Source organism: Talpa europaea (genome assembly GCF_964194135.1).
Source record: "Talpa europaea genome assembly, chromosome: 11".
NCBI lineage: Eukaryota > Metazoa > Chordata > Mammalia > Eulipotyphla > Talpidae > Talpa > Talpa europaea.
In genome coordinates this window covers 92,011,432-92,035,960 of record NC_140078.1, presented here as the reverse complement: position 1 = coordinate 92,035,960, position 24,529 = coordinate 92,011,432, and the positions used below count along the sequence as shown (strand labels likewise).

At 39.8% G+C, this 24,529-nt stretch overlaps 1 protein-coding gene across 2 annotated transcripts in view; it reads right to left on the bottom strand.

The window, feature by feature from the left end:
• Nucleotides 1-24,529, bottom strand: part of TBC1D5 (TBC1 domain family member 5) — a gene marked incomplete at both ends in the record, with an annotated part of 237,356 nt that overhangs the window by 22,052 nt on the left and 190,775 nt on the right. For both annotated transcript variants that reach the window (XM_084248105.1, XM_084248106.1), the window contains one exon: nt 22,042-22,205. In XM_084248105.1, coding sequence (XP_084104231.1) covers nt 22,042-22,205 — 164 coding nt within the window. The remainder of the gene's footprint in view (nt 1-22,041; nt 22,206-24,529) is intronic.

Genomic DNA, 24,529 nt, shown 5'->3' with positions numbered 1-24,529 from the left:
CATGGCGTGGATGGCATCCAAGCCAGAGCATATGGTATCAGCAGAGGAAGACACCACCAGAAAAAACGGGTAAGAAGACTTTCTAGAAGGCCAAAAATAAGCAGTCCAGGCGGGTAAGCAGGAGAGCCCCGAGGGCGAGCTGGACGAGATGACGGGTCCGAGAGCCTGCACACACTCACTGTGCCTGTCTTGTGCCATCCCTGCGGTCTGGAGCAGACAGCAAAGCTCCTAGAGTCTAGTTTCCCATCTACAAAACTGCAAGAGATTTTCCAGATGAAGAACTTTGCACAGTGCTTGGCACATGGTAAATTGCTCAAGGAAAGGTTATTTTGTTGTCTCTAGATTATTAATATAATCCTAGAAAGTTATTTCAAGGAATTATGGACACTTGCAAAAATAACTCCCAGGACAGACATTATTTAATCAATGGCAACATGTACACACACATTCCACACAAATCCTAAATGTCTAAAGATCGGTGACTTAGGTAACGTGGCAAATTCATGAACAGTGTACTAGGCAGCCCTTACACTGTTCTCATTGGAAAACATTTAACAATAACATTTCATATGCTAGTTGGAAAAACTAGTTACAAAGTGGTAGGTAAAGAACAATTCTGGTTTTTTGGGAAAAAAGTGCCATAGGAAAAAAGGGGAAAGATTCATCAAGGTGCTTATATTGATCATTGTCCAAATGGTGAGGGGATAGGCCATTCTCCCCTTCTTTTTGTTCTTCTGGGATTTTCTACAATGAAATTGGATGTTTTTGTAATAAGAAACTCAAATTATTTTTCAAACATAATAGAAAGGACATAGTAAAAAAGAGAAAAAGGTGATTACCAGAAAGAAAAAAGGAGTTAATGATTTTAAATACCAAAATAGAGTCCAAATCAAACTCTAAGCAACACTATAAACAAATCTGTCATTTGAATAACACTAAACAGTAAGAATAACCAATGAAACAACTTGTGAAAAAGTAACAAACCCTGGGTATAATTCCGGAGTAAAGGCCTTCTTTCTGTGCACTTCAAGTGGAACCATCATATAAAGAAGTTGTTCTTTATAGGTTCCCCCGAAAGAACATGAGTCTTGAGATACTTTATTTTTTATTATTATTTTTTAAGATTGATTTATTTATGCACACAAGAACTGGGGTACAGGCCAGAGGTTTGGGGGCGTGAGAGGATTCACCAGAGACAGAGTCGGGAATAGAACAGGCAGACTGACTGAAATACACTGCTGAGGGGAGCAACAGGCGAGCCAGGAGAGGTCTGCTGCGCCATGTGGGTAGCTCCCTGGCCGGGGATCGAACTCATGCTGCAGTGGCTACAGATCACTTCATAGGCTGCATCTTAATCCCTTGTGCCACCAGGGAGTCCCCCTGAGATAGTTTAAAAAAGTAAAGGTGCTTACCAAATTTCCCAGGAAATAAAATGGATCTCATTTTCAGAAAGTATGTAAACAAAGATTAAATGTGAATGGAAAAGGCCTAGACAAATTTTGAATGAAGACGTTAAATTTTAAGGTTGCTAAGCAATAGTGTTGCGTGCTGAACTTGCCTTTAGAGATACTTTATTTCAATCCCTTAATTTTACAAATAACCTTTAATACACTAGCAGGGCTTCTTGTTTCTTAGCCCCTGAGGCAGTCCCACCCCTGAGGTGTCCTCACAGGATAGGGTTTTCAGAACCGAGACCTTTCCTACCGGTCCACATTATACCATAATGGGTGTGCTCTGTCCTGCCGACCACAGCCTAGGATAAAGGAACTAAAATCTAAACTCAACAGTATTTTGCATGGCTTTTCATACTTTAGCTTCCTCCAATGAATTGGATAAAAGCTAGTGCGTGGAAGTACCAGGAATCTGACCCCACCCGGACAACAACTGTACTGACAGGAACTGTCTGAAGCAACTATTCTGAAGTCCTAGAATACTAAAGATTTCAAACTTCCAGGGTGAGGCTGGGAGGGCAAACTGATTCATTCTGGTCAATTTCTTCTCTTATTACAATAGAGGCACCCAGCCCTTCCCCTTGCCTGTGGCAGACGCTGAGCTCTGGTTCCTGGAGCAGCTACTGTTCATCTTGGAGAAGTTAGGACAGGGAAATAACCTTGACTGCCAACTATCAGGGGCCTGTGCTCTGACTGCTCTTTCTCATCAGAGAGATGCAAAGTGGGCAGTGGGGGAGTCACTGTTGCTCCCCATTGTTACAAACCCTCCCCTACCTTCAGCAGAGTTGACTTTCTGTGAATTTAAGAGGCTGCATCTGGCTGCCCTCACCCCCTTTCATTTTCTCTTCCTCTCCTTTGTAGAGTCAGGCATTAAAGACTAGGTCATTCAAAAGCAATTACATATACAAAGAAAATTAGGAAGTAATCAGCCATGTCCAGGAAAAAGCATCAGCTTAGAAAAGACCTGAGTAGGCCCGAAATAAACACCTCGGTCTGATCCTGGGCACAGAAACAGTGTACAAACATATAAATACACAAGAGCCCCACATAACTAAACCTTAGAAAGGTGGACCATCAGATTTTCAGGGTTACCAGATTATTAGATTCAAATGTCTAGTTTTCAACCAAAAATGATAAGGCACACAAAGAGGCAGAAAAGTATGGCTATTTAAAGGAAAAATAAACCAACAGATTGTCCCTGAAGATACTCTAATGGCAGATCTGCTAGACAAATATTTTAAAACAAACGTCTTAAAATGCTTAAGGAACTATAGGAAGAAGTGGAAAAAAACAAGAAAAGGATCTATGAACAAAACTGACACATTGATAAAGACACAGAATGTTTACAAAGAAACCCACCAAAAAATAATGGAGCTGAAAAGTGTAATGACTGAAATGAAAAACAGCGGAAGGATTCAAAGGCAGATTGGAACAGGCAGAAAAAGGATAAACAGACTGGAATATAGAATAATGAAAATTAATAAATCTGAAGACGAGAAAGAAAAGGATTGAAGGAAACTGAGCAGAGGTGAAAGGACCAGTGAGATACCATCAAGTGAGCCAATGTTCCAGATAAAGGGGCGAGAGAAAGGGGCAGAGAGAATATTTAAAGGAACAGCAATATAGAACTTTCCAGATTCGATGGATGACATGAATATAAACATGTAAGAAGCTTTATGAACCACAAGTAAAATGAGCTCAATATATCCACACTGAGGCATCTTATAAACAAACTTTTAAAACCCAAAGATAAAAAGAGAATCTTGAAAACTGCAAGAGAAGCAACTTGTCACCTGTGAGGGATCTTCAAAAAGATTACCAGCAGATTTCTCATCGGAAACACCGAGGTCAGAGAAGCAGTGTGGCTGACATTTTTAAAAATGTTCAAAGTTAGAAAAAAAAATACAGCCATCAACTAAGAATCCTAAATCTGACAAAACTGTCCTTCAAAAGTGAGGAAGAAATAAAGGTATTTCCAAGTGAACAAAAGCTGGAGTTCATTCCCAACAGACCTGCCCTGGAACACATTCTGGGGGATCCTGTGGGGTGAGTAAAGGTCACTGGGCAGTAGCCTGAAGTGGAATGAAGAAGTGAAGACTCAATAAAGGCAAATATGTGGGTGATTATAAAAGCTACTATGATTAACATAATGGCTTGTAGTACTACTTCCCTCCCCCCCCCCATGATTTAAGAGATTACTGTATTTTCAAAATTAGTCTAAAAGCTAGTAGTAATAGTTTAACTTTGGCATGTAATTGCACCTGTTTTCTATATAATTGAAGAAACTAATACATTTAAAAGTACTATTAGTTTATGTTTTGAGGCATATACTGTATAAAGATGTAATTTTGTGATATCAACAAGCAAAAGAAGAATGGAGCGATAAAAGAGCAGAGTTTTTGTAAGTTATTGCAGCTAAGCTGGTATAAATTCAAATTAATGTTACAACTTTAGGATTTTGATGTAATTGACATGGTAATCACAAAGAAAATGGCTGTAGAATATAGACAATGAGAATGGAATTTAAACTTCTCATATAAAAAATCAACTAAACACAAAAGGAGAGAATAATGCAGGAACTAAGACCAAAAAAAAATTTAAAAAAGCTATAGGGCATAAGAAAACAAACAGCAAATGACAGAAGTTAAGCTGTCCTTATCTGTAATTACTGTAAATGTAATGAATTAAACTCTCTAATCAAAAGATGGAGATTGGGGCCCTCCCCTGGTGGCGCAGGCAGTTGAGTGCAGCGCTGCGAAGCTGTCCACAGCCTCTGCAGCAGTGGTTTGATCCCGGCCAGCAGGCGAGGGTCCCACATGGTGCAGCAGACCTCTCCTGTCTCGCCCGCTGCTCCCCTCGGCAGTGTATTTCGTCAGTCTGCCTGTTCTGCTCCCCGCTCTGTCTCTAGTGAATCCTCTCACCCTCCCGCGCATCTGGCCTGTACCCTGGTTCTTGTATAAATAAATAAATAAATCTTAAAAAAAAAGATGGAGATTGGCAGAACAGATAAAAACAGGAAACTACCTCAACATAATAAAAGTCACATATGGAAAAAACCACAGCGGACATCATATACCATAGTGAAGGATGGAACAAAATTCCTCCATGATCAGGAACAAGACAAAAATGTCCGTTTTTATCACTTCTATTTAAGATAGAAATGGAAATTCCAGTCAAAATATTTAGACAAGAAAGAGAAATAAAAAATAATCAGATTGGAAAAAAGAAAGTTGTCTGATTGCAGATGAAATGATCTTATGTGTAGAAAACTCTAAAGATTCCACAAAACCACACTAATAAATGAATTCAGTAAAATAGCAGGATATAAAGTCCACAAGCAAAAATCAGTTGCAAGTCTGCAGTTTAATAATAAATAATCTGAAAAGAAAATTGCCAAAATAATCCTATTTACAACAGCATCAAAAAGAATAAAGTACAACACTTAGGCATTAGCTTAACCAAGTTGTTGAAAGACTTGTACAATAAAAACTATAAAACTTTGCTGAAAGGAATAAAGAAGATATAAATAAATTGAAATACATCCTATGTTCATGGATTAAATAACTTAAATTTGTTAAGATTTCAATATTCTCCAAAGCAATCTATATATTCAATGCAATATCTATGAAAATCTAGATGACTTTTTTTGAAGAAATAGAAATCCCATCTAAAATTTTTATGAATATCAGATTCAAACAGCTAAAACAATATTTAAGTATGAAACTGATATACTTTCTTATCATAAAACCTACTAAAAGATACAGTAATCAATACAGCACAATGCTGGCATAAAAAGAGACTATAGACCAAGGAACAGGGTAGAGAATCTAGAAATAAATTCTCACATACGGCCAAATAATTTTTGACAAGGGTGAACTCAATGGGTTAAGGACATTGTTTTCAATAAATGGTGCTGGGGAAAGAATTAAGCATGACCCTTACCTAACAAAATATATCAAAGTTAACTCAAAATCAACCCAACACCTAAACAGAAGATCTAAAGCTACGACAATTCTTTTTTATTTATTTATTTATTTATTTGTTTGTTTATACATGCACTGGGTACAGTCAGAAGCGCGGGAGGGTGAGAGAATTCACCAGAGCTAGAGCGGGGAGCAGAACAGGCAGAAGGACTAAAGTACACTGCTGAGGGGAGCAGCGGGCGGCAGGAGAGGTCTGCGCGCCATGCGGGACCCTCCTCCGGTGGCCGGGGAGCAGCCGGGGATCGAACCGGTGCCGCAGAGGCCGTGGGCAGCTTTGCAACCCAGCGCTAAACCGCTGCGCCACTGGGGAGGCCCAAGCTACGACAATTCTTAGAAGAAAACATAGAATAAAAACTTCCTGACAATGGATTTGGAAATTATTTCTTAGGTATGACACCAAAGGCACAGACAAGAAAAGAAAACAATAGGCAAAATGGACTTCAAGAAAATTTAAAAATTTTGTGCATCAAAAGATATTCTCAACAGAGTAAAAAGGCAACTCACAGAATGGAAGAAAATAGTTTCAAGTCATATATTTGACATGTAATAAATATTCAAAATATACGGAGAATTCCTAAAATTCAATACCAAACAAATGTTTAAAAAATGTGCAAAGGGCTTAAACTGATATTTCTTTAAAGATACTCAAGTGGCCAGTAAGCACATGAAAATATGCTGAATATCACCGGGTCATGGGATATCAAATCAAAAGTACAGTGAGATACCATCTCCCAGCCATTAGGAGGGCAACTATCAAAAACCCCAGAAAACAACAAATGATATTAAAGCTGTGAAACACACTGGAACACTTGCACACTGTTGGTGTTAATGTAAACTGGTACAGCTGTGGAAAATAGGATGGCTGCATCTCAAAAATTAAAAATACAATCATTTTGTCATTTAGCAACTCCCAAAAACAGTCTTGAGGAGATATTTGATATGCCCATGTTCATAGCAGCATTATCCACAATAATTACAATGTGGAAGCAACCTAATCATCCATCAACAGATGAATAGGCAAGTATAATATGGCAGACACATACAATGGAATATTACTCAGTCTTAAAAAAGGGAGGTAACTCTGACATGTTTCAACAGGAATGAACCTTGAGGACTTTATATTAAATGAAATAAGCCAGTCACGAAAAGACAATTACTGTGTGATTCCACTGATGTGAGATAATTATTTGTAATCTCAAAGATAGAAAGCAGAATGGTGGCCAGCAGGGGCAGGGATGCTGGGGGGATAGAGGGCTATTGTTTAATGGCTATAATGTCAGTTTTACAAGAGCAAAAGAGTTATGCTGAGGGATGCAAGTGATGGCTGCAGAGCATGAGAAAGAAGTTAATACCACTGAACTGTATGTATACTTAAAACTGTTAAGATGGTACATTTTATTTTAGGTCTATTTTATGTCTGTTTTAAATACTGCCTGATGAGATGAGAGTGGCTAGGTGAGGGATCAGGCTTTTGCCAGCGTGGCTCCAGTCGGTCCATGCTGCCTGAACTGGCTCACAAGGATTGAGACCCCTTCCCTGCAGCCACCCAAGAGGAGCTGTAGAGCAAGCAACAAGGTGAAGCACAGGGAGAAACTTTTATTTTTCCATGAAAAAATTTGCTCTACCCAACTGCAACTTGACTCCTATCCCTAGAGCTGACCAATTACATAACAAATGTACACTTGCTTCACTGGTGTACATGGGAAAGTGCCCAGATAGCTTGTTAAAGTCAGGTGTTGGCAGGTTAAAATAATTAACTCAGATGATGTGCCTGCTGTGGGTGGGACATATGGAATAGGGATTATAAATGATATTTTAAAAATAGCACATCTAAGACATAAAATAGAGAGAAAGAAATTTCCTCTTATTCAGCCACCTCTCATAATTGTAAATGAGAGAATAAAAATGATCTTAGTTTCTTATACCCATTTTATTCCTTTGCCTCTACCTGACAAGGCGGAAAATCTCCACTGTCCAGTCATGACCCTTTTTGGAAGATGGAGTTAATCAGTCTTTCTATGCCTCAGTTCTCTCATCTGCAAAATGGAAGATAATTATAGCAGGAGCCTCTGAGTCCTTTGAGGATTAGAGGAGTTACTGATGTAAACTGCTCACCACAGAGAGGCACATGGAATGTATTCCATAATCATTAGCGCTTAGGCATTAGCCATAAGAACATACTCTCAATAGGATATAACTGAAGCTGGTTTTATCTATAGAAAATCTCATTTCTGATTTCATTTTCAATTTATCTTACTTAGACTAATTCTCTTTAATCTTTACTATGCACAGCAATCACTTAGGGGGGATACTGTTAAAGGCAGAGAGTCTTATGTAGTAGGTTTGGATTGGGGCCTGGGATTCTGCATTTCCAACAAGCTCCCAGAGGATGACTATGCCTTTGAATGAAAGGAATTTAGGTGACCCAAGGCAGGCCCTCCAATTTATTTCTGAACATGGCTTCCAATCCCTCTGGGATGTGAAATACTTTACTATCTCCCTGCTCTAAGGCAGTTTTAACAGATGGCTGCACGGTTTGATACATATTTGGTAATAGTCCAAAAGACCTCTTCTCAACAGGGAGTAGGATTCAGGGAGGAGAGAATCAGGGTGACAGGATTCCAAGACAGCTTTCCAACCTCCTTTAATAAGTTCTCTACAGATTGGCTTCATTAATCTATTTATAGCTAAGTCTTAGATTATTAGGTATCAAGTTATTCTATAAACACAAGCACTTATTTTAAAGTCAACTGAAAATTAATTTTGTTGGGTTGATTATGTATATATGCTCTTCTGAAACTTGATAAAGAGGCTGTGCATAAATATCAGAGAATGAAAAATGCCTTGCAAACATGAATGCAAAAAAGGGAATGGTAGACACTTCCATAATCCAGGGTATTTAAATTTATTCCTGATTTGCTGGAGATATTTTTATAGTAATCATGATAAGCAATACTTATTAAGGACTTTTAGGTTTTAGAGATGTACTTAATTGCCATTGGCATTTCAAAGTTGCGAGCTACTATAATCTAACTTTGCCTTTCTAGTAGATATTTCATAAAAACAATGAATAGAATAAACAGGAAAGGTAAGAATGGAGCCAGAAAATAGGGTCTTGTGTTACAAATTCTAAAGTAAGCAGAATAAACTTAAGACAATACTGAAATTAATTTACTGGAATCATTAGGACAACCAGAGAAAGCCTTCCTTGCATAGTTAGAACATTATTCTTTGCAATGGTCATAAACTGCTCTTTTAAATAATGATATTTTAAAAAATTTATAGATGGCATGTCTTAGGAACATGGTATGTCTTAGGAACTTCCTCACCTTTAAAAGTTCAAAACCTATAAAAAAGTTAATCAGTGTTGTTTTTTTTTTAAAAAAAATATTTATTTATTTATTTATACAAGCACTGGGTACGGTCAGAAGTGTGGGAGGGTGAGAGAATTCACCAGAGCCAGAGCGGGGAGCAGAGCAGGCAGACTGACGAAATACACTGCTGAGAGGAGCAGCAGGCGGCAGGAGAGGTCTGTGCGCCATGTGGGACCCTAGCCCGGTGGTCAGGGATCGAACCAGCACTGCAGACTGCGGGCAGCTTCGCAACCCAGCTCTCAACCCCTGCGCCACCGGGGAGGCCCTAATCAGTGTTGTTAAGGCAGTTGCCTGACTTTTGAACATTTTTACTGGGAAAAAAAGTGGGTTTCTCCAAGATTGGGAGGTTAATTAAATGGCATTTATGGAACAAAGTCCCCATCTTTTGGACTTTTAAGTTATCACCTCCACGTTGTGTTTTTATCATTAGGCAACCTGACCAGTCTTTTGTGAACCAGAGCAGCCGCCACCACACCACCTAGCACAGATGCTACTTTACTGAGCAAGGGTTTTCCCTTCCTGCTCCCACGTGATCTGACCAACTGATGAAACCACCCAACCAGCACCAGGCCTCCAGCGGCGCTTCTCTTAGAGCTGCTGTCTGGGCCCAACTGTTTGTGTTTTCTTTTGCTGCTGCTGGCACCAAAAGTCAGTGTCTACACAATGACTGACCCAGATAGAGGGTCTCTGCCAAGGTTGTTTTTCTTTTCTTTTTTTTTTTTAAGATTTATTTATTTATGCATACAAGAGTTGGGGTGTAGGTCAGAGGTGCAGGGGGTGAGAGGAGTCACCAGAGACAGAGTGGGGAGCAGAACAGGGGATCTACTGAAACATACTGCTGAGGAGAGCAGTGGCGAGACAGGAGAGGTCTGCTGTGCCATATGGGTAGCTCCCTGGCCGATAGCTTCATAGTGCTGAGACTTAACCCCTTGTGCCACCAGGGAGGCCCCCAAGGTTGTTTTGCTTATGGCCAAGCAGCCCGACCTATACAAGGGTGAGATGCGCACCCCCACGCCACCGTCCTCTGGGCTAACTCATCTCCTTAGCAATCCATCAGAGACAGACAAACAACCGCACCCTGCAACAAATCCAAGCTGAGGCTCAAACAAGGTCTAAGAAAAGTTACAACTGGTAAAGGAAATCAAGTTTGATGAACACAAATACTGCCAATGCAGAGACTTCCAGAATGAAGGAAAAAAAAAAAACGGTGAGAAGAAAATAATCCTTTAAATTACCTGGTTTCCTCTCATGTCTCTCACACTTGTATTAATATTTCTCATAAACTAATTCATAAATTCCCCATTTTGCACCATCTACCACAATTCCTATTAGTTTGTATATGTGATCGGTAAATGCCACTGGAAAATGAGGTGATTTTTCAGGACTTAGAAAAGGCCAGAAGAAAGTCAAGTACCTCTCATCCCTCGCACAGCTCACAAGCCCTCACCAGCATTCATGCATTCCTAGACTCCGAGTGCCAGACAGAGCTACTGGCACAGAGAATAAGCTCCCAGAAGAGTCTCACAGCTGAATATGGGTAATTTTCTCACATTTAAAGAAAAGAATGCATTTGATTACAACCTAGGACATCCCTGTCTCAAGATGCTGCTTCTGCAGCTTTGTGGGGCAGGGGGGTGGTGTGGGTGTGTTCTAGAATGTGCAGCTTAACTAGGGCCATATCTAGGATGACTGACAGTGCTTAAAGCTTCCGGGGGTAACGAGGAAGGCTCCATGGGAACAAGGTGCTTGGGTTGGGACTGGAAGGAACTCTGAGTTTTGTGCCCATGTGAATACTGGACAGAACAGACAATGGAGCACAATGTAGCAGAGGTGAGGGAGAACAGGGTTCACTGAGGGAACTGGACCCGTTGTGCATTCTGGAAGAGCTGGGGAGAAACTGGAGGGACCACTGATGATAAGACTGGACAGGGCGAGATCGTCAAGAGCAACGCAGAAGTGCCCTAAAATCAGGATTTATCCTCAGGAGAAGAAGCCTCTGAGGAATTCTGATGGGGAGACAACAATCACAGTTAGCAAGCTGGTGTTACAAAATAATTCGGATGGATGGGACCATTAACAAACGGAATTTATCCTAAAATTTCTGATTAACATGGTATCATTGGTACTTACTGGATTGAGAACAAAAAAAGGACCATCTTTCTATACCTTAATCTTTCATCCCCCCGAATTCAGCAGCTATGTGGGACATCCAGAGCAGAGTCAGTTCTGTCATCTTGCTTGTTTTGAAAAGAATTTGTTCCAGTGAAATTATGGATTAGAGAACAATTGTGTATAACACAAATTCTTTCACCTTAGCTCATCACAATTTTACCCACAAAAAACACTAGGTGAACGCAGATGTAGCGACAGGATGAGCACAGCACAGGATCTGTTTTGAGCAGGGCAGGGTAAAGGAGAGTCCTCGAGCCCTCAGTGGCTTTCTCAGGCTTTTACTGAGCTTTTACATGTAGTTCAGCAACCAGATACATGGCAGGCAGGGGTGCCGGTGGGGGTGGGTGGGTAGGAGGCAGGCAGGCCTCCTAGGCCCTGGCAAGTCTTCACTCTGGCCTTCTCTGGCCTTCTTTCTCCCCTTCCCTGCCTCTCTCCTGTTTCTCTTGGAGAATATCTCAATATTGAGCCATGGCCCACAGAAGTAAACAACACAGCTCACAACAATGCAACTGCAGTTGCCCCATCAGGCAGGGCAATCCTAATGGTGGGAGGGCAGAAAAGCCTGCAAACCATTTACCCTATAGCAGAACACTGCATGTAGCTGAACCCAGACATGTGGGAATACACAGCATGCACAGGTGTACACATCTGGATACCTGCCAGTAAGGTATCACCTCATGGTGTGTCCGGGCTACAGCTGCACCCCAAATCCATCCACTACCTCATGGCAACTCAATCACAAGCCGACCCTTTCAGATGCCCACTTCCCCAACCAAGCTTCAAGTGTTTTTCAAGGTAAAGGGTCACCACAGTTACTGTAGCATTTATTTCCTTCCATAACCATTTAACATGTGTAACCCATGCTCCCACCTTCCTTAGGTTCCTGCCTTGTTTCGTGTGTCATTGATGAAGGTTTGGGGATTGTTCCCCATCCCATTTCCCCCCTGAGTCCTGTGCATGAGGTTGCACAGCCTGGGATTTGGGGGGACATACAAATCACCTTATAACAGAACTGTCGTGAAGATGAGTGTTCATTTGAAATGGCTACATTCATGACAATCAAATCTATATACGTTCCCACAAAGAGTAATTATTTGCCATAAAGCTCTTGTCTAGAGATGCTGGCAGCACTCAGGGTTGCCTGCACACTGGGTCCCTGGAGGGCGGTGAGCAACTCCCCAGCTTGGCTCCTCCTGACTTCCTTCTCCAGTGGCCCTGCAGCACTGGGCCTCCTCACAAGGGGAGGCCAACCTGATTTAGAGCTGTGAGGCTGAGGCTGGGCCTGTGGATTTACTCTAGTCCCATGACCACTGCGGTGATAGTTGTAGGGATCTGGGCCACTTAGTCTAATCAAATGCAACTTATAATGAAGTCAATCAGATACATTTGTAATGATACTCATGCTTATTAATAAGATTAACTCTGTGCAAATGACTATATTTAGTAGTATTCTTATGGTCAAAAAAAATTTGTTTTGTTCTTATTTGTTCGTCAAGTCCATCTAACAGGCCTTCCTGGTACCAGCCATGTTTCTTTTTATCATTACTGCCACAAAACAGAAAGGTCTTTAATTTTTCCAGCAATTACAGTTCCCTCTTGGAGTCTTTGTTAACCCAAAACATATTGTTAATTAGGAAAAGTAACTTCCTTTGAGTGTGAGACTTGGAGAATGAGAATTAACTTTGAGCAGAGGAAAAAAAAAAGTGGCCCCTCTCTGGACAAACAGTCTGGGAACTGGGCACGCTGCTGGGTGAACAGGGCGCTGGGGCCCTCAAGGAGGGCTCATGTGAGCAGTGCACAAGCTGTACTGCTGACCATGCTGCTATCCTGCGCCCTTCTCCCGGGCTTCAGGTGTGAGGCCCCAGGCTGTGCACCACCTGTGATACTACAGGTGTGTGAATTCCTGACACCTGGGCATTTTGGGAGCAAAAACACAGAGCTCAGGGAAATAGAGGAAGCACGGGAAAGGTGCCAACTCTCACAATGGCCCTCTGGACACAGAAGCAAAAGGGTATTCCCTTAGCGTTATGGTTTCAAGACAAGGTCAAGACTCTGATAATCTCCTGCTTTGTCCAGAAGCCCTAGAATTCTGATGGCAGAAGCAAAGCCATTCTTTCAGGAACTGAAGTCCAGTGGATTAAAAATATGGGTGATTTTCAAAATAGTAAAAACATATCACCCATATGATCCAGCAATCCTGCTCCTAAGTATCTACCTGAAAAATGCAAAAAGCACCACTTTGAAGGGATATATGCGTGCCCATGTTCACTGCAGCACTGTTTACATAGCCAAGTTAGGGAAGTTTCCTAGGGGAGAGGAGTGGATTAGGGAGATGTATTTTATATCCACATGGGATGCTAGTCAGCTATTTAAAGAAAGGATGAATTTTAGCCATTTGAGACACCATGGATGGAACTGGAGAGGGTTATGGAAATCAAATAAGTCCAAAGGAGTAAGACAAATACTATATGATTTCACTCTATATATGGAATAGAAAGAGACAAAACAAAAGAAGAGACAAAACGAAACCAAAACAAACCTTAAAAATCAGGCTGTAAAATTGAGGCTATCAGAGGAGGGAGGGCGGTGCATCAATGGGGGAGGGTGCCCAAGTGGCTTCTGGTGAAGGACTCTGGGTGATTTGGTGGTGGGTGTGGTGTGGTAACATACATCTAATGAGGTCTGAATCTGCACCTCTAAATCATAGACAGCTTTTTGTAAACCAACATTATTACCTCAACAGTATATATACAGCTTCCTGGAAAGGTAACATAGGTGTTTCGAAAGAATAAGTGATGAGACGCTAGGGGCAGAGGTTTAAAAGCAGGAAGACGCTGTGTAGACTGCAGTGATGCATTCGAGGGGACAGAAGAGATCAAGCTACTAGCCTCCACAATTTGGCCTCCAGCCTTAGCTGACCCCCATCTGCACAGGACAATTTAAAGCTCTCATTTCCTTCCTTGTTGTGCACATGTGCATTTTAGGGCACAAATTACTGTCCCCAAGGCAACGTGGCATTGAAAGACTAAATAAACATCAAGTTTCAAGAAAGGTCATTGGAAGGAGGCAAATGCTATCAAAGACACATTTAATTTAGCATGATTTCAACCCACAGGAATTTCCAGGCAGGGATTTAAAATATTTCTAATTGCTTCACTTTGAGTTCCCCAAACCATTGTCTCCACCTTCTGGGCAGCGTTCCACATGGGTACGTCTGGCATCTTTCCATTTTGCAGAGATGTTGGAGAGGAAGGTAAATGGTAGAGGACGGAGCCCCAGCACAAGGGGGTGGGAGAGTCATTTGCTCCCAAAGGGCATGGTCTTCACTGCCCTAAAAGGGGCACTGCAGTCTGGGTTCAATGCTCCTTTTCCTGCATTTCTGGTTTCAGTGACACCTCAGTTTCTTTTTGTTTAAAAAAATGTATTGAAGCATGAAGATATTAAGAAGTTGTTTTTTAAGCTGTTTTCAAGAGTTAAATTCAAATGCCATGCTACTAACTGTCAAAAACCAGCTCTCTGGGGTGCTCCCTTTGATTGTTTGTATCCCCTTGCATGGGAACTACAGGCAGAGATGAAGAAAAAACAGGGAGACAGGAGGGGGGAACACTCTGGGGAGATACAGGATCCCCCGCCCCCCTGCCCCGCAGCCTGAGTGATCCCATGGCAGAAACTCTGGGAACAGGTTCCTACAATATTAAGTGACTAACGAAATGTCATGCTTCAAACATCTGAGTCAAACATTGGTCTTATTAAACTTCCTATCATAAGGCTTAAAAGAAGCTAGATACTAACTGCTGCTGTTTAAATTCATTTTATACTTACTAATTTCAAATAAACTATATTAAATGGGGATGTATTTCAAATGAGACTGAATTTTAATCCAGGTATCATTCATATTATTGATAAAACAATGAGAACTTACAAATATGTATTAACTGAAAAAAATCCCGTAATGAGATTTTCATTTCTATCCAGGAGCCCATAAAGAATCAATACCTTCCAAATAATATGTTTTTAGGAAGTACTATACGTCATTGGCTGAAGAGAAAAATCAAATAAGTAGGAAAATTCTGGCCTACTGGGAATGCCACTGCTCAATTTTCTTTTTTCCAGCCACCAATCTAACTCAAGCTGCCTCAAACTCTACCATTAAACACATCAATACACAACAGAACTGTCTCTTTTCAAATGCAAATTCTTTAGGGAAGGATTAGATAACCATCTTGGCAATTAATACTTAAGGAATAATTTGCCTATCAAAATGGCTTGTCATATTCCTTTAACCATCTTTCTACACTGCCATGACCTTTAAACCTTCCCCCTTGTTAGCAACTGGGTTAGGAGTGTTATGGGATGTCATTCTGGCCAACCAATGAATCATTAAGCTTCCAAACAGATTTCTCTGGAAGTGTGTGTGGTGTGTGGCAGCCCTCTTGAGGACTAGATGGAAGTGGGTTGAGGAGACAGGGCAGAGAAGGCAGAATGGAAAATGAGGGCACTGTCAGTGAACAGCTGAATTATTCAGCTCTAGACGCCTCTCCTGATTCCTGTTCTTTGAAATAATAAGCCACAAAATTCCTCATTTGAGATACTATTTTCTCTTATTTTTACCATAAGCAACTTAAGATCATCCCAACTCTTTTACATTCTGCTGGGGGATATGAGGGAGAAGAAAACTCCTACAGCAGACTCTGTTGATTGCCTATGAAATACCCACCATCACTATCTGCTGGATTTACAGAAGGAAAAACAATGGTTGCATTTAATAGAAGAAGAAATGTGTTTGGTGGTTCAAGTTTGATCTCTCACATGAAGTCTGTTTAGACCAACATAGTCCAAGATTGTGTATCTTCTCAATCCATATTATTTATTGTCTTCACTGCTTATATAGCATTTTACCATACACTGCCTCTCCTAATGACAAGTTATATTTTTAATTATTACTTAACGTTCGGTGTGTTTCCTCCTCTTGTAAACTCATTGTAACACCCTCCTTGGACTGCTCTCCGATATTTTTTTACATAGCTATGTCTTAACTTCCAATTTCTAGAATGTGAAGTGAAGTAGATTAGGTAATGTTCAGGTTGTCTATACTTCTCAAAGTAAATATGAATCTGCTTTCAAATTTGTTTTCACTCCTCTGTTACTTTTTCGTTATTTTGTCTGATAAAGGATAGATCAACAAATATCATAAAAATAAATTCTTAACTAAACTAAATTCTTAAATAAACCGTATAACACGGTAGGAATATATTCAAGTTACCCAAGGGTGCTAGTGAGTGCATGCAGAGGTCAGGGAGCCATTAGGGAGCCTCCCCCAGGACCTGTGAGCTGGCAGGTGGCAAGTGTCTCCTTACATATCCTGTCTTATGCAGGGGTTCCCAGCTTAGACAACTTCATTTCCAGTGGTTTAGAGAGCTTCTGAACCATGGATTAGCTCAGATCTTTGGCCACTGGTATGTAATTATCACAGAACATAGCAAAATGTCTTACAGCTCATCAGCTACTTAAAAAAAAAAAAAAACCTTTTAATTGGTTGATGTGCTTGTTTTTATATTTAGTGTTCTCCTTATTTTTAACTTCAGCAAAGATATCGTGGGGAAAGGATTTGGCAACTATCACTGAACAAGACTAGCGGTTCTAAAACAACTAAAATAGTATTTAACAGTCTGATGAATGAAATAATTTCCAGAGAACTAAGTATTGGATGTCGTTTATATTACCATGGAAAATAAAGTATGAACAGTTAAAGTATCAAAATTTCCAATTTTCTCTTTAAAATGAAAAAAATAAGAGATTGGTCAAAACCTGGCTTTGAATTAGGTGATTCCTAAAAGCATTTTTTGGGAATCAAAGCAGAGGGAAAACTGTCTTCATGGAAAAATATCAAACCTCAAAAGAATATTACCACTGGTTATGAAGGAAGGTCAATTTTAAAGCTTCCTACTAGTTTGTTCACATTTCAGAAAAGAAGTACTATGATGTCTTTCATAAACATCAGGCACAAGGCTTAATATGTTCCCTCTTGAAAGATTTAGCTGAGTTTTGTACTCTCATCATATAGCCAAACCATGACCATTAACAGGAATATATGTGACACAACTTCATCTAAAGAAGCTGGCCTGTGGGTTACAGAAAGGCTTTATATGACACATAAAGATATTACCAAAAGGAAATGAGTTTTACAAGCTGATTGTCAGATTCTACAACATAAAGATTATGTCACACCTAGATTAATTTCAAAAGTAATGTCATAGTGATTAGATTAGATAAGAACCGTTACAAGCAGATTTCAACATGATTAGGTTACTAGCTACTACTAGATTATCTCTGTTTTGATATTTGTTTTCAACAGCTATGTTAACCTATCGTCAACTGTCATCCATGATTTCTTGAGAGCTTGTTTGGAGGTTCTAGCAGGGGAGCGCAGCTACTCGTATACCCTCGACCGAAGACCGGTCCGTCTCTATTCGGGGAAGGCCGTCCTCTTCGACCGAGCGCGCAGCTTCGAGAGGGACGCACATGGAGCGGTGAGGGAGGAAGGGGACACCCGCCTAGCCAGCCAGATCAGCCGAATCAACCCTGGCGATCAATGGGGTGACAGATGTCGCAGCCAGATCGCCCTCGCATCCTGTCATCCATGATTTCTTGACTCTGGATCATTTTTAAAAGATCAACTGAGTCTCAAAATCTGAAATCCATTACCCAATTTTAGCCACTGCAGGCCTAAAGCAAGAGGGGTCTTTGCTTCAATCTCTGGCTACCTATTTGTGAAAGAAACTGAAGATGGTATTAATGGAAAACTATCTTGAATTTTCTTGAGGACATAAAATATCTCTGTATCACACCAAACTGGGTGAGAAATGCAAGTAAAGTGGGCCCGGGCTGGTAGGTGAGCAGTCAGGCTCTGGTGCCTCTGGAGCCAGTCTTGGTGATACCATGCAGCTCCCTTGGTGAATGAGCTCCAGTTGAAGGCCTGCACATTTCCAACTGGGCACTGACAGGCTGTGATAAGCAACAGGCCCCGCTCAGCCAGTCAAGGTTTATGTCTCACTAGAAGTTCAAGTCTGTACGGGTTGGCAGGTGGGCTCTGTTCATTGCGCCAGAGGGGGAAAGAACTGTGTGTGGAGAGGCTGGGAGTGATAATCCATACATAGCCACCCACAACTCACTGGACAAAACTAGTCACAGGCTCTGACAGATCTCAGAGGTCGAGAAGGCACAATCCTATCAAGTGCTCCCCCAAGAATGGGGGAGAACCAGAATTATTTGGCAAAGAGCACTGACTATATACGTAATTTTGTAAAATATTAAGATAATCTATTACTTGAAAAACCATGGGATTTCTCTTGAAAACTTCTGCCTACTGACTTCCCACAAGTTAGGAAATATATTAAATTGTGAATAATAATTTGGCATTAGGTTTCTTGGTTCACAGCAGGTCTCTGGAGAGTTAGACTTACTCTATTTCTATTTTTGCTCAACTTCTCAGTTTTTAGTTACGGCATCACTGTAAAGAAAAGTAATTAATTGGTGTTACAGACTAATCCATATGCCACCAAAATATGATAGAATGCAAATGAAACATGTCTTCATATGTCTTCCTCATTTGTTATTCCTTATTCTGGTTCTTCATAGACATGTTTTCTGTACAGGCAGACAGTTCCTCTTCTAGTTTATTATGCCGATACATTCTATTTTTGTTGTAATTTGTAGTTATTATTTTTAATCTAAGTTATATATGTCACACGTTGAAGAGTCAAATGGTTCTACAAGGCTTGTTATGAAAAGCAGTTCTCACTGCCCCACCCTCCACTTCCTGCTCTCCAGAAGCAACTACTTTGAATTGCTTTACCTGTTTTTTTTCCATTTCTATAGCAATAATTGTTATTACTACTTCTTAATTTCTCTAGAGTATTATGCATCTTGATTTTCCAGCATGGAAGATGAAGATTTAGCTCTACTGACAACTAATACCTGGCTCCCTCCCTTCCCCCAGCAAAAAAGACAGTTCCCACACCCCATCTTCTCAACAGAATTTTATCATGATTTTGATTAAATTCATAGTTAATAGGCTTCCATGACAATGTCCAACAAAAAAATTCTAGCCATGGCACCTTTATATGGTCTGTCACCATCTTTCTTTTTGGGTACATACTTAATTGTTCTTTGGGGTTCCCAATTATCCTGTGTTTTAATGGCTTAGTTTTTATAAAGTTTCCACTAATTCAAACCCAAAATTCACCCCAAGTGTGTAAGTCTCTCAATTTGTTCGAATATATTAGTCATTCTTCCAATTTCATCTTTTTGGAGAAAACTTTCTGAAATCTTCTAATGTGGGAAGGCTACTCTCTGGACCCATTCTCTCTACACTATCATTCTGAGGAATCTTTTTTTTTTTTTTTCCTCCACACTCCATTTCTTTGTTCTCAATCCTTAGTGTGTGTTCTCATTTTGTAAGGCACAACCTCCTGTGGAATCTGAGTATGGCACATTGTCATAAATAATTGCATCTTGAATGTCTGAAAGTAGTTTTATTTTATACTCCAATTAGTCTGGCTAGGTGTTGAGTCTACGTTTGGAGATGATTTTCTCCTGAAACTGGACAGAAATAACATTCTGTCCCTGTTTTGCTTCCAGTGGTCCTGTGAGACATCTGTAGCTGTTATTCTAATTCCTCACCCTTGGTTGGAAAATCTTTCTTCTCACAAGTTTTTAGGGTCTTTTGTTTTCCAAATTCTGAACTTTTCCAGAGATGAATCTAGCTGTGGGCTTGTTTCTACTTGGGTGGGCTAATCTGTGAATCATTTCAGACTGAAAACTCAGTCTTTCATCAGTAAAAACATTTGTTGAATTGTAACTCTGGTTACTTCCTTCCTTTCATTTTCTCTGTTCTCTCGAGAACTCCTATTTTTTTTAAGATTTTTGAGTCTTCTGGGTTGGATCTTTAGTTTTCTTATATTTTTTTTCTATTGTATTTTTCTGCCTTGTATTCTAAGGTCAGTATTTATATATATTTTTTTAATTGTTGACCTTTGCAAAACTTTTCACTCTCCAGCCTGAAGGGTTATACCTACCAATATTCTGGGAAACAAGTGGGGTGAGGCCTGGGAATCTCAAAATCAGTATGTGAACATATTCATAACACCCTTTTCAGTAGGGTATTCTCATATTCGAATGCACCTGATCTCTCTTGGCCCAGAGACATTCTGTTTCACGCTTGGCAGAGAATTAAATCTCCAGTCTTCTGTGGAGTAAGGGAATCTAACGGCTTCTTGAAGATGCTTCTGACCAATTCTCATATCTTCAGTTTCACTTTCATTTTATTTCTAATTCCTGAGCTTCTGGAGGATTTACATACAGTCTAAATCCAGCAGCTTTTTTTGTTTTTATCTACTGCTGACTTGGGTTCAGCTTTCTTAGACTGCTAAGTTAGCTAACATTACCATTTTTGTTGTCAGATAACAAATTTCAGTTGTTGTCTTCTCTCCCGTTTTCTTATTCCTTGAGGGTTTACCTTTACTTACCCCAACTGTCCTTGGAATGGTGCTTTAGGGAGGAGCAGAGCTAACCGCTTACATTAAGCCACCATCTCTATTTTTGTTTTAATTAATGAAGTACCAATTTTCTACATCTTTGTTAATATTTTGACAATGTAGGATTTCTCCCCTCACGTGTGGCCCTAACAGGTTTCCCACCATCAAAACCTGACTGTCCTCCACCACAGTCCTTTTTTTTTTTAAGATTTATTTATTTATGCATAGAACTGGGGTACAGGCCAGAGATGTGGGGGGTAAGAGGATTCACCAGAGACAGAGTGGGGAGCAGAACAGGCAGATCTACTGAAATACAATGCTGAGGGAGGAGCAGGTGACAGGAGAGGTCTGCCACGCCATGTGGGTAGCTCCTTGGCCAGGGATTGAACTCATGCTGCAGAGGCTGCAGAGAGCTTCACAGTGTTGTGCTCAACCCCCTGTGCCACCAGGGAGGCCCCCACAGTCTTTTGTGCCCCCCTTTCCTCCACATTCTCATCCCCCCACCCACATCTCCTTCCTTCTTCTCCTCCCCTCTTGGATGCCTCGGATAAAGCCATCATCTTTAAATGCAAGTTCTAATCTGCTCTTTTACAAATTCTAGAATCACAACTCTTACACATTGAAAGGGACCACCACAGAGTATGTCATGAACTCTTCCCATCAGAGTTGTTTTGTTTGCAGATGAGGTGGTTGGTTCACCAAGAAGTTGAGGGTCTTGCCCAAAGTCACACACACTCATACAGAGCATACAGAGTGTGGTTCAGTGCACCATAAATAATTACCTCTCAAAGGTTTTACAGGTGTTTTTTTTTTTTTCTAATTTAGGGCTATTTCAACAAAAGTTAGATCCTTTTCTGTAACACGCAACATTTGCATCCTCTTCTGGTAGGCAGTGAACTCTTTAAACTCCAATATTAGGTGCTAAACTAGCCATGCAATGGGCTAAATGCCTTTTTTTCTTGCAGAATTGTCCCTAAAAATTTCAGACAACTATATATTTAAAGCGGTTGATATGATTTAGCTATTTCCTTTTGAGTAATGCATACAAAGAATCTTAGAGAGCAACTATCAACACATTGTTAGTTATGCAAATTGAAATGTAATTTGTAGAACTTTAAAACAAGTGATAATCATTTTTAATTTTCAAGAAATATTTAAAACTAAGACAAAGTTTGGTTTGTTTTAAGTTGCCTTACTCTACTATTTAGTATAGTGTTATTTGTTACATTATAGGGAAAAAAAAAAAAACAGGCTTTGGTGAAAGGGCATATGCAGAGGAAAAAAAAGGACTGAAGTTTGAGATTCCACACAGTTTAAATTGGTGCTTCCCATTCAGTATAACACAGACCATGGCTGAAAATATTACTAAATAATAATGAAATGAAAATATTTTGCTGAAATAATTCAATTTAGTCTGTAACAATTTTAAAAGCTTTACAAAAACAAGGAACTAACAACCCTTTAGAAAATACAGAACTGGAGCAGAAAATGAAGGATAAAAAGAAAACCAGTTGTAAATACTTACAGATTCTTTTCTGCCCATAGTTTTGCTGTGTGAGCGGGAACGGGAGATGTTGCTAAAAAAGGAATCCTTTTTAGTAGCTGATGAAGGTGGGGAGCCCGTGAATTCCCTTCCTCCAGGCAAACTTTCAATGCTTGGAGATGAGCTGATGTTTTTAGAACTCTGTCCTGTAAGAAAAATTAAGTGCAATAATGAAACACCAGACTCTTTCACTGAGAATTCATTGCTTTTAATAAATGATCGATAATGATATTTCTTTGTTCAGTCAACATAATGACATCATGGAACGTTAAAATGCATGCATTTTTATGTATCAGAAAACTGCCATTTTTTTTAAATGATGAAGTAATGTTATTGTTTTCTACATGTAATTTATATTATAATAATAGCCCAAGTGTTGCACACATATAAAAAATAAAATAATCAATTTTTAAAAATCACAGGTTAAATGACTGGACTTTACCCCACTAATGGAATCATCCTTTAAAACAGAAGCCGGAAACTACTATACTGAATGTCATACCATTATTATAAAGAAACTAAATCCTGCATCAGTTTTGCAAAAGAGCCTCTTCTCTTTTCATTAATTTCACAACAGATACTATAGATGGAACATAGGGTCACCTAGATGCAGTGGAAATGGCACCAAGTATGGCTCACTGGGCTTCTTTCTAGACATGTCCCCACATTAAAGTGGGTGCTTCTCATTTGGGGTCTCCAGCAGTGCCTGTTTCGTGGAATGGTTCTGCAGCCACAAAGCTCCCTTTGATGGTAAGTCCCGCTGAGATGGCCTGGTAGGTAGAATTGACCACTGCCAGACCTGTGCAGATCTCACTTAAACAATGGGGATAGCCTTATAAGACTGTTGTGGGCACTTCAGGACCGACCAATGAAAATACTTGATATGCATTCATTCGCTCAACTGTTAATATGAACCAGACTCTTAAGGGTGCAGGGAAATAGTGGGAATTAAAACCATCAAAAATTCCATCCTTCAAGTACTTTCTAGTGAGGGGAGACTGACAAATATATCATATATGTATATATGATGTATTAGATGTATATATGTATTAACCATATATGTATATATGATTAATCATGTAATCAAAACATGATTTTAGATGGCAGAGTTATAGAAAGCACAAAAGAGGGATTTGAATGCTGCGATTAAAATGTCAGGGAAGCTGTCACTGAGAATTCAGGTCCATGGATAACTAAGAATGAGCATTGTAGGAGGGTTCCAATATTTCCACCCCTTGTTAACACTTATTACTTTTTATTTCAGCCACCTCACTAGGTATGAAGTGGTATCTCATTGTGATTTTGATTTGCATTTTCCCAGTGCAAATGACTAATGATGTTGAGCACCTTTTCATACACTTATAAGGCATCTGAGTATCTTCTTTGGAGAAATGTCTATTCAAATCCTTTGGACAATCTGAACCCCGAGCATGGTGGGTGACACTGTGGAGCTAGGATAAAGGACAGCCGGTGCTCAGTTTTGGAATACCTGCAGAGTACTATATAGCCCAGCACTGCTCGAAGGAAATGCAGCGTGAGCTACAAAGAGGATTCTTAATTTTCTTTCTAGTAACCATATTTAAAAAGTAAAGTGAAATTAATCTTAAGTGTATTTTATTTAACCCAATATAGGCAAACTATTATCATTTTAACATGCAATCAAGCTTGTAATCAAAACAAAAAAAATTATGGAGCTACTTTACATTCATTTTTAATATAAGTAATTCTTGCAAATCCAATTCATATTTCATACTCAAAAATATATTTCAAGTGCTCAGTGGCCACATGTGGCTGGGGAGAGCATATTGGACAACACAGACATAAACGAATGAATGGTCTAATTTCTAAATGGTTTTCACAAAATGCAGGTCAGTATATTTTAGTAAGTACTATAACAAATAAAACCACAATTTATGTAGGAGAACTTTTTTAGAATACCTGCTTTAATAAATTAACTTATCAATTATTTGCTGGGTGAGAATAAGTAATCCAGAAAGAATTTGAAAGCAATTTGTTCCCTTCAGGGGAAATAGCGTCCATAGATTTCCTCTGCAGCTATTATTCTGCTTAGCACTACATTTTCAGAAATAACACTAAGGTCAGCGCTTATAAGAAGTTATCTTTGAATTACCAAATTCTAAGTGACTGGCAGTATTATTAACAGTGTTCTTGGTCTACATTTCACATAAGAACCTTGTACAAAATACATTTCCCCTTATAACAAAAACTGCTTTCTAACATTTTTATGCTGTTTGGGAATAGGAGTATTCAGACCTTAAAAAAATGGAGTCATAAGAAGGTGCCCCCAAGAGGATGAGGGTACTTCCTCTGGAGATCTGTAAGAAAGGTCCAGGCACCTGGAGCAGTCTTGCTTTGAGTCAAAAAAAGGACTCTCAGACTTCCCTGCCCTCTTCACGCCTGGAACACACAGGCCATGACAACCCTGGAGTGGCAATGTGTGTACAGATGA